At 36.3% G+C, this 10,728-nt stretch overlaps 1 protein-coding gene across 10 annotated transcripts in view; it reads left to right on the top strand.

Annotated features, from left to right (window-relative positions):
* Positions 1-10,728, top strand: part of POC1B (POC1 centriolar protein B) — a 58,479-nt gene that overhangs the window by 6,534 nt on the left and 41,217 nt on the right. For all 10 annotated transcript variants that reach the window (XR_012043045.1, XR_012043042.1, XM_072865022.1 and 7 more), the window contains 6 exons: positions 2,906-3,077; positions 3,858-4,037; positions 5,338-5,445; positions 6,335-6,450; positions 6,837-6,970; positions 7,728-7,796. Coding sequence is in view for 8 of the 10 variants with exons in the window: in XM_072865022.1 (XP_072721123.1) it covers positions 2,906-3,077; positions 3,858-4,037; positions 5,338-5,445; positions 6,335-6,450; positions 6,837-6,970; positions 7,728-7,796 (779 nt within the window). In the remaining 2 variants the exon portion in view is untranslated. The remainder of the gene's footprint in view (positions 1-2,905; positions 3,078-3,857; positions 4,038-5,337; positions 5,446-6,334; positions 6,451-6,836; positions 6,971-7,727; positions 7,797-10,728) is intronic.

Genomic DNA, 10,728 nt, shown 5'->3' with positions numbered 1-10,728 from the left:
ACTAATGTTTAAAAAAAAAAAAAAGGCACTGAGGTTATAAACTGGCCCAAGTTGCATATTGGCGTCAGCTCAGTATGAATTTTCAGCTTTCTTTCTAGTTATATTTTGCAGTTGATCAAATATTTTCATTACTACAGCAAGGACAAATTTTCTTTCACCTCTAAACAAGGTTCTGGTTATGTCATGTTTTCTCCGAGGAGCATGTGCAACAGACCTGTTTGTGATACGGCCCATCTTAAAAACTTGTTCTGGACCTTCTGTGTTTCTTTTGTTTCAGTTCCAATACTTTAAATTAGCCTTGGAGGTCTGTTGCAGGCCATTTACTGGTGGTCTGGTAATTGAAAGTCAGACTGTAGGGTGCTGGCATACTTAGCAAGTGCTGACAGAACATAACAACTGGGTCTGGTCTGCATTGCTGTAGGACCCCATGTGTATTCTATCCTGGAAGGTCCTTGCTCCCCTCCTTGTGAACACTTAAATGCATAAACATGAACTTGAAGGGAGAAAAGTGCATAAAAGGATAAAGAAGCAATTCTTAAGATACTATGCTTGAGTAAATTGGAGAAGCAGTGTTATAAAGTAGGCAAAATCCCTTAAAATGAAATAAAAAGAAAACCAGAGAAGTTTATTTGATAATAGTAAATTATATGGTAGATTTTTCATGTATAAAACTGTTTTTAAGATTAGTATTGATAATGGAAATTATTGCTGGCAACACTGTTACTCTATGGACTCTTGTATTTAGGGCCTGTGGTTAGCTAAGATAAAATGTTTACCATAGAGCAAAATGCTTAGGTGTTAGCCATATACACCAAAGCTGATTTCAGCCTGCTTGAACAGGGAATAGCCTGGCTTGGCTGAGCCTTGTTAATGGTAGAGGAACCTGGTTTCCTTGGCAGGATAGGGGCCAAAGTTGAATGTAGATTCAGAGGTTTGGCTTAGTTGCCTTTTCTGGGTTTATGCCTCTCACATACTGTTCAGATGTTAGACTTGCATCAGCCTGTGTGCCTTAGGAAAATAATTCTGCAACAGGTCTCTCAGTGTGCAGGTCCTGTGCACACTGAACCTCCTTTCCTGTGCAGGTCCTGAACCTCTGCCCTCTACCATCCCTGAGGTGGTGTCAGCTGGGCTGGAACTGCAGTATCAGAGATAATAATAGCCTTTGAGTGTCATGGTAATGAGCGGGTGGCTTCAAGAGAGAAACCTACCTCAGGATGGAGAGAGTATGCTGTGTGAGCATAGGCAACAGGGAGTCCAGAGGGAGAGCAAGGAAGACGCGTGTGGACGTCCCAGGGAAAGGAGAACTTCAGGTCACTGCTTGTGTCTCATTAACCTTGGGATAATCCATCTGTGAGAGAGCGAGCTACAAGAAACCAGGCTTTGAATTTATTGTATTGTCGTCTTTTAAAATATTTCCTTCAGCTTTTAGAACTGAAAGTGAAGAGGGCTGGTATTACATGGCCTTTGTTGCAGTTCATAAGGCACCTCTTGGTGTTTCACAGGTAATTGATGGTTTCTAAAACAAATAATGCACAAACTGCCAATCTGGTCTGTTCCATGTTTCCATCATGATGCCTTCAAATTTTGTTTTGGCTTACATTTCACTTTTTCCTTTGTTTTACGCCACTCCAGGTCACATTTTTCTGCATCAAAGGGAAAAAGGAAATCATTCAAATACAATTAGAAAGAGCCTGCTGTAAAATAGAGTTTGGAAAAGTTGGAGGGGGGGGAAATATCCTGTGCTTCTGTGTCAAATTTAGGCTTATTTATATGGGCATAGGGATAGTCTGGTCCCACATCTTTTACCAGAAGCTAGTCTTGTGGGAGTAAAAATATCTCTGTGCCAAATCCCTAAGGAGAGTTCAATATCTAATATTTTGTTTGAGGCTTGCCTTGATACATGTGCTAATAAACAGATTTCATTCCTTTGTGCTATGTTGGTGCCTGAAAGAGGTTGGGAAGGGAAGAGCCATCCTTTCCATGTCCTCTTCAACTTCCAGGAGGTCCCTGTTCTTCCTCTCCCTCCCTTTCTGTACTAGGTGTAGGAATCTTATAATTGAGGGGTAGGAGTGTGAATCCCTTGTTTTTATTTGACCTGCATGCTAGCACTTAGTAGAGATGAAGATAATAGTCGTGTAGGAATATCACACTCATCAGTTTAATTCAACTGCTCATTGCTTTTGCTGCTTCTAGCTTCCCGAAAATGATCAAGCTCTCTGGTAAAAGCTGTGTCTGCATTCTCAAATGTAGATAGTATGGTCCACCTGTAAAGTGACTGCAAAAAAAAAAGTTCACCTCTCTATGATCAGCCCGACAACTTCACACTGTGTTTTGAACTAGGCAAATGTTAGTATTAAAAAAACTGGTACTTAAATAGGATTACAGAATTATCATATATGGATATTCACTTTAGTGTAGATATCTGAAGTGTTAGAAATGATATCTTGAGTTTAAGTTGGCCTGTCTTTTCAGAGTTAAACACTTGATGCTTGAAACAAATTCCATCTCAGAGATCAAAGTGAGATCACTGAAGAATTTGTCTCTTGTTCTTGGTATTTGGTAATGCCAAATCTGGATTTGTACTTGATATGTGCATGAGGTTTGGCTTTGTATTTTTTGTTCTGTATCTTTAAAGTACTTATAAGCCAGTTAGCTTAATAGGTGGGAGACCTACCTGTTACAAATTATCCTTTGCTCCTCCCAGTCTTTTGATGTCCTTCTAAAAGCCTGGTGTTGGCATTGCTGGCTGCCAGGCTTCTGCTCAGGCCAAGTATCCATTAAAACCCAGTAACTACTCCCTCTCCCTAATACCCAGTAAGTTCACTGGTGAATACACATCCATAGTCATTAGCTCTGATTTTTCTAATAACAGTGAGCAGACTCAATATCTTTTATTTCTTGCCAGCTACCTCCTCTTTGGATAGTTTTCTTATGGTGTGGAAGCTGAAGACACAATGCAGAGCTTACAAATTTGTAGGCCACGCGGAAGCAGTGACCAGCGTACAGTTCTCACCAGACGGGCAGCTACTTGCTTCAGCTTCTCAAGATCGTACTGTCAGACTATGGATTCCTTGCATGTGAGTATAACCAGGCAATGCTGGCTATGTGTTTCATTAATGTGCAATGTGAATACTGGAGTCTTTACCCAAGAAAAGTTTCTCTTTCCTTCCCCCATCCCTGACTGGGTTTTGACGAAACAGACATTGGGAGCACAAGCAACACAGTTCTTTACTGTGTTACTTTGTTCTTTACCGAATATCCTGTGGTTTCCTAAGAAAAATACAGTAATTCAGAGGTCGTAATTTCACGTGTGTAGGACTATGCTTGCTAATATTTCTCTGGCTTAAAGGATATATTTCTTTTAGTAAGGATTGCATGGCTGCACTTCATTTTGGGGAGACAAGTGATGAAGGAAACAAAAAAAAAAAAAGAATTTTTGGAAAAAAATTTGTTGAATTGACTTGTCTTTTTAGACTGTTCTCAAGTAGTAGTGATTATGAGCTATTCGGAATGATCTTAGAAAGACTGATGTTACTTTAACACTTAAGCTTTTTGTAGATTACTGTATCAAAATATATAACATTCCCTTTCAAATACTGTATGGAGGCTAATGCTGCTAGTTAATTGCACTGTTTTCTAGAATTGGTCATATTAAATACAATTACTTTAAAGTCTTATTCTAATATTTAATATACAAATAAGGCAAAAAATATTGGCAACACTAAGATTTAGCTGTATACGTTGCTTTTTCACTTGGATAAGATTCAAAATATGTTAATGTTGAGTTTTATGGGGTTTTAAATTCTTTTAGTTTAATATAATTGTATTTTGTGTGTTGTTTTTTTTTTTCTCCCTAGTCATGGAGAATCATCAGTACTGAAAGGTCATACAGCATCTGTTCGTAGCGTGAGTTTCTCGCACGATGGCCACTTTCTAGTTTCAGCATCCAATGATAAATCAATAAAAATATGGAGTGTTCGCCATCAGCGCCTTTTGTTTTCCCTATTCCAACACACTCATTGGGTTCGCTGTGCCAAGTAAGTGCTGTTTTTATTTTCTTTGTAAAGAAGCAGAACTCCTAACAAAGGGTTTTTTATTTCTCAGGGCAGAACTAAGAGAAGCAAAATCTGTGAATGATAAGTGATGAACTGTCACTAATAATAAAATTTTATTAAATCAATCTTATACACACACATGTTTTATATAAATCTCCTCATTGAAGTCTGAAAGCTTGCTCTGTGTTAATATGTGTACATATTAAATCTGTTGCTGGGTGTTAACTTTTTTATTTTGAAGGACAAATAAGGTCGTCTGTATGTATTTTCAGTCAGTATCCTGTCTGTTTCCCCAGTCCTGTATGTTTTTGTGCTGTATTAAATCTGGAAACAAGTGAATGCTGTGAAATAAGTTATTATGCACGGTAGGGGTTTTCTCAACTATTCTTGGAACAGTAGTGGCATAAAAGAATGGTCATGAGTCAAAATGAGTTAAGCTTACGTAATTGGAAAAGGTACAAATGCTATTTCTTTCACTGCAAGTTAAGATTCGCACTCTATTTAAAGGCAGGGCAGCTCTTCAAAGACAAGAAAAGATTGTTCTTTGATTTTTTTTTTTCTTTTTTTCCTTTCCTCCATATTAATGGAAAATCTGCAGCTAAGAGAGTCCTGATTTAAACCTCTTGAGAAAGAAATTTAACACTGGTGAAGTGCAGAGCCCTACAAAGTTCCAAAGTATCTGATCATTGAAAAGAAAAATAAAGGCTTTAGGAAATCATGTGTGAAAGTTCTTGAACAGTGTTCTAATGTCCTCGTGCAGTTGCTCAATATGAGAAATAATAATGATTGGTGAAATTACAGACAAATCAATTTTCCTGTTTAAAAACCTAGTCTGCTAGTCTAGGAATAACCATGAATGTTTTGCTGACAGTTTGTAAGTCTAGAGAGAACTCCTAGGAGAGTATGTATGTAGGTTAAATTTTAAACGTGAGGTTCTACTGTGTCCTCTTTGTCTCTTTGCCTATAGTTTTCTATAATAATCTCTTTGGCATCTGAAATGACAACCTGAGGCTGCTGTTACCTTCCCCACCCCCCTTTCTCTTGCTTATGGTTCTGTTTTTAATTGTAGTTGACTGTGAAATGGAGGGGGGAGGAGTGGGGGGGAGAAGCTTTTCTTCTCAGTTTTATTACTCCATGCGAAATATGAGAAATTCATATGTCCTTTGTTACACATTTTCATTCCAAACAGGCTTTCTTGGTTCTGGTGTGTTGCTACTTATGCCTCTAATGCTAATCTAGGTAGTATCAGTTGTTTAGTAATGTATACACTTGCATGTTCCAGGTTTTCACCTGATGGAAGACTAATAGCATCTTGCAGTGAGGATAAATCCGTTAAGATCTGGGATACAAGAAATAAAACTTGTATTGATAGCTTCTTAGATTATGGAGGGTAAGTGTTACTAGAAAAAAGGAGAAATGTAAATGTGTCACTTTAATTAGATTAATGTTTTGTGGTATTAACATCTATATATGTTATATCTGAAAATAGATCAAACTTCTACCACCCATGTAAACTAAAATAATTCATTTCATGTTTTTCTAAAGAGGTTAACTGCCTGCACTTATCTAGCTGTTTTCCAGCAGTCAAGAAATAAGCCAGAGAAGTCAGATTGTTCTTGGATTTTTGAACGTTTTCATGTTTTTTCCTCCATTTCGATAACGCTATTTGATATTGGATGCTTCAACAAGAAGATAGGTTTAAGAATGCTCCACTTGTTGATGAAAACAGTATTCTGTTAGCTTCAGTGACCTGCCTTATTTAGGTTTAGAAAATAACTTGCTTTTACTTATCTGCAGTTTTCTTAAATATCTTGGAACCAGACTTTTAATTAGAAATGCAATGGAATATTAATCTTGTATATGTGCTTTGCTAATTTCATGGCTGCCATCTCTATCCTTTTTCCGAGCTAAAAGGTTGTAATAGCTAGATATCCTGTTTTTAGACAAAATTATTTTACTTGCTGCTTACAAATGCTTTGCACCACTTTCTTCTAGCAACCTTGTACTTCAACACAAACAGTGAAGGTTTGAGTCAGGACAATTATACTATCTTCTTAACAAAAGCCAGATTATACAGTCTGATTTATCTTGCACATCTTCTTTTCTTATGCTTATTTCAGTTGCTTGAAATACCTTATTTGAGTTTCCATACATGTGGATTCCACACAAGTTTGTGGCAACTCGGTGTCAATATTGAGGGGTTTATAAATACATATATATACATACCCAAATATTTCTATGGAAACAACTAATCATTCTATTTTCATTAATATATTTAGATTTGCAAATTTTGTGGATTTCAACCCAAGTGGTACGTGTATAGCTTCTGCAGGTTCCAATCACACGGTAAAACTGTGGGATATTCGAATGAACAAGCTACTGCAGCATTACAAAGGTAAACACAATGTAGCTTGTTGTATTTTCTTTAGAATGGAGCTCTTTGCAATGTAATGTGATTTATTTAGATTATATGATTTCATTCCTTACTGGGAAAAGTGGACAAACAGGTCATATTGGCATTTTGTAAGTAATCTTTTTGTAGTCTAGCAACCCTAAAAATCCAGTCTGAATCTTGATTATTCCTTCGCAATGCTTCTCTTAATTTTTAGAACACAACTAAGCAAATACTTTCGAGAGTCTGCTATGCCCCAGCACTTTGGTTGTTTTTCCCTTAAATGAAGTAGGCTGTTTTTTGGGAAGTAGAAAAGGGTGAAGAAATAAAGTGTACATTTTCTGTTAGTAGATATCTGCAGTCTTTGAATATTGTCTTCTGTAAATTAGTTCACAGAGCAGGGGTTAATTGTGTATCATTCCATCCTTCTGGTAACTATCTCATCACTGCTTCTACTGATGGTACCCTTAAGATTTTGGACCTCTTAGAAGGAAGACTTATTTACACTCTTCATGGACACAAGGTATATACAATAATCCTATCTAAATGGAGATCTTAATAGAATATTCAATATCTTTTAAAAGGGAAAGTAATTTATGCCATTGTGTTTTGTATCTTGCAAGTTGCAGATAAACTTTAGTGGCCAGTGAAGTGTTGTATTAATATACCTTGTCACAAGTGCATAAAGGCAGGCATCAATTTTACCTATGACCATGCAGTTAATCCGTCAATATTGTAGGCATGCTTAATGTTAAGTAATAGATCATGTTCTGAATTAATAATTCACTCTCTTGATTGTCAAAATCAATTATTTGGCATATTAGTCTTTTAGTCTATTGAAAAACAGTCCTTTCTAAGGAGGGGGAAGCTTATGGAAGATAACTTTTGTGAAGAATGGCAGACACTTTCTCCTTTTCCTCTTAATGCAGAACAAATCCTACTTTTGATAATGAATCACTCAAACGCAGTCTTGAGTAATGTAACATATATTTGATAATTTTTCATTTCAGAGTTAAAGCATAAAATCTAAGGAAAATGCCACTATTTTCCTAGTATTGATTGTAGTAATTGTAATGCAGTGTCTTACAAAGATGTGCAATATTAACTCTTCAATCAAGCTGTTCTGCAAAAATTTCACTACAGTTAATTTGTTCCTTATTTTATAAAATTGAAAAATCTATTTATGTTAGATAACGGCATAAGTGTTTTTCTCTTTGCAGTAAAATACCATTATTACAGTAATAGTGTAATTTGACTGCATGTTATTTTTTTTCTTTCAGGGACCTGTACTTTCTGTGACTTTTTCAAAAGGTGGTGAAAAATTTGCCTCAGGTGGAGCAGATACTCAGGTTTGTTTTATTGCATCTTTAAATTAAATGTCTTAATGTTTGTTACAGTGGATGTGTGTTAAATATAGTATGTCACAGTAACATGCTAATTACACTATGCTGACATGCGTTCTGTCTAGTAGTGCATCATATAGACTTCATTTAGCCTAAAGTTAAATTTGAGGAGAAAAATGATAAATACATCATTTAAAAACTTGATCTTAACTACTTTCAATGGAGTGTTATGATGAGGAGAAGACCACAATACTAGCCACTTCTGGTTTACATATTGAAATTAAGGCATGATTTTTAAATAGAAAATATTTTAAGTCTTGCAATTTAGTGTCAACAAAGTAGTTGTGTTGCAACTAGTATTAACACCTACATGCTCCAATAGGTTTTCACTTCTTTGAAAGTCACTACTCTGTAATCATAAGAAGTTGTACTACTGGGAAAACTTTGGCTAGAATCCAATAGGAAAAAAAATCTTGTGTTAGCTTTGCTAATTTACACTGGTGAAAGAGCAAAGTACTGGATTTCGTACAGGGTTGTTTGAGCACTTAAAACAAAGTTATTTTAAATTAAACAGCAAATCATACAATTAATCTTCATCTGCTGTGATAAATCTCATAGTTACAAAAGTACTATTAAGCTTGGAACTACCTCTATCAGGTCTTTACATTCTCCAAAAGAATGAACTTTTGTAGCCCAAGGCTTAGAGTTTCACAGTCTGAAATGTTCCTTAATATTAGTTGTCTTTTTCATTGTTTCCTGTTATAAAAAGCTAAAAGCTCAATGTAGACACAGAAAGCCATACTGCAGAAATGAAGAGCTCTTGAATTTACCATAAGTCATGTTTATATTCTGTTTTGTGGAGTTTGAAATATGTTTCAGCTAGTAATAGAGACAGTCTTGGAAAATAATAAATACTTTTCAATTAAAAACTTCAGTATCATTAGAAAGAATGCAGTCTGTTTCTGGTTTTTACTTCATGTTTCAGGGAGTACACTTTCTAGAATGACTTGAAAGTACTCAAAGAAAAAAAATTGAAATTGCTTTCTGTCATAAGGCGTTAGTAAGAAGCAGTGCCAAGACTTGCAGTTATTGGAAAAGTGAAAATGTTAGCAAACTTCCGATATTAATTTTACAAGCAGAAAAAAAAGAATGGGGAAAAGATATTTATTCCTTGAGCCACTAGTCTAATCTTTTATTTTCCGTACTAAAGGTTTTCTATGAGAGTTTTTCAGTTCCAAAATGAAACTTTGATTCCTAGGTAATCCTGAATTGTTGACCTTACTTTTCGTGAGTACTTTCTTTTGACTTTTATGACGATTGGTATATTATACTTAACTTGAGAGGAAGTGAAGTGCATGTATTAAACTAGGCCACATGACAGAATAATCACCTGAGAAGCTATGATGATGGAAAGGACCTACAGTATTAAGCTTAACTCAACCTCCCAAATAAATGCCAGCGTACCCTGGGAATTCCTGTCTTATTGCAAGGTTCCATTGAATTTGGGCCCCCCGAATGACATGCACATTCAGTGCAGTCACGTCATGGCCTTTCTCCTGCTCTGACTCCATGCTGTAGAGCTGTGGCATGTGGGATCATGGAGTGAGTAGGTACTATAGTGCAAAATCTCTAAGATGACTTATGTTTCTCAGCAGTTTGGTATAGTGGTTTCATGCTGAATGCATGAGAAGGAAGATCCAGTTTCATCAGGAAGTGCTTTCTTAAGTACATGTTGAACTAAAAGTAGTCATACTAGGTCTAGTTATGAATCCTGGTTTTATTTACCTTACAGAAAGGCATGTTTTTATCTGTTGAAGTTTTTCCCTTTTTGTTGTGAAGGTTCTGGTAGGAGAGGGCTACTTATTTTGCTGTAACTTTCACTTTTGTATTGTAAGTTAAAATGTGCAGTGCTAACCATTGTGTGGTAACTGCCTATGTATATATCTTTATCTATAGTAAGCATAAGAACTTTATTCCTCAGTGTCCGTTTTCTGTTGGCGTATACGCACATGTACTCCACAAACATCCTGTTTTGCTGACCTTTCCACAGCCCTCTCTCCTGGCAGACCAGGCAATAGTTGTGGGACCTCTTCTCAACTCACTGTGATAGAACTAAGGTGGCTTACTGTAAATTTAGGGTGTATTCATTTGGAAAGTTCTGCTGGCAGATCAGCAATGTCAAGCTGATAAGCAGAGGCTGGCTGTAAATGTATCATCTTCCATCCCTTGTGCAGTATCCAAAAGGTACTATCTGTCCACAGCATGAGTTGGAGGCAGCTGATTAATTGTCAGTTTACCAAAGATTACTTGCTCTATACACATATTATTTCAAGACTATTACATTTTCAAACAACAGATAAAATCTGGTTTTTGTCCATCAAAGAAGGAAAGCCAGTATCTCTGCTTCTAGTTTCAAGTTTCTTTCTGGTTGGTGCAGAGCCAGCTGAAAGCTTTGTTCAGAAGCACATTAAGTATTTGAAACAAGCACTGGATACTTCTTTTGTTTCTTCCTGTTTGCTTCTTTCCTCAACCAAAAAAACCTGAGCATGCAGAGTTCTGAAGTTCATATTCTTCACACTTCTTGGCTATATGTGCACATGATGACAAATTTCACTTACCTGCTTCCATGGAAGACATAAGACCTTTTACTCTTACTTTTAAGTGAAAGAGCAAAGTTATACCTTTCTGTTAGAAGGTAGTAGCCTGTGCTGTTAATTCAATTCTTACCATATAGAAGAGAACTCATTGTGTCTAGTGACTGCCTGGATGTAAAAGGAAATACTTTGTTATGGAATAACTATTTTTCTAGGGTTGTGCATAGTTGCTTTTACACTGTTTGCATTGCAGTTGAGATACTCAAGGCATATATGGATGTTTGCATGCTGGTTTTACTAATTTTGTTATCTGTAATGATGAAGCTGTGGTGGCATGGCCTTCC

Source organism: Ciconia boyciana, chromosome 1, assembly GCF_034638445.1.
Source record: "Ciconia boyciana chromosome 1, ASM3463844v1, whole genome shotgun sequence".
Taxonomy (NCBI): domain Eukaryota; kingdom Metazoa; phylum Chordata; class Aves; order Ciconiiformes; family Ciconiidae; genus Ciconia; species Ciconia boyciana.
This window is presented reverse-complemented; position numbering and strand designations above follow the sequence as displayed.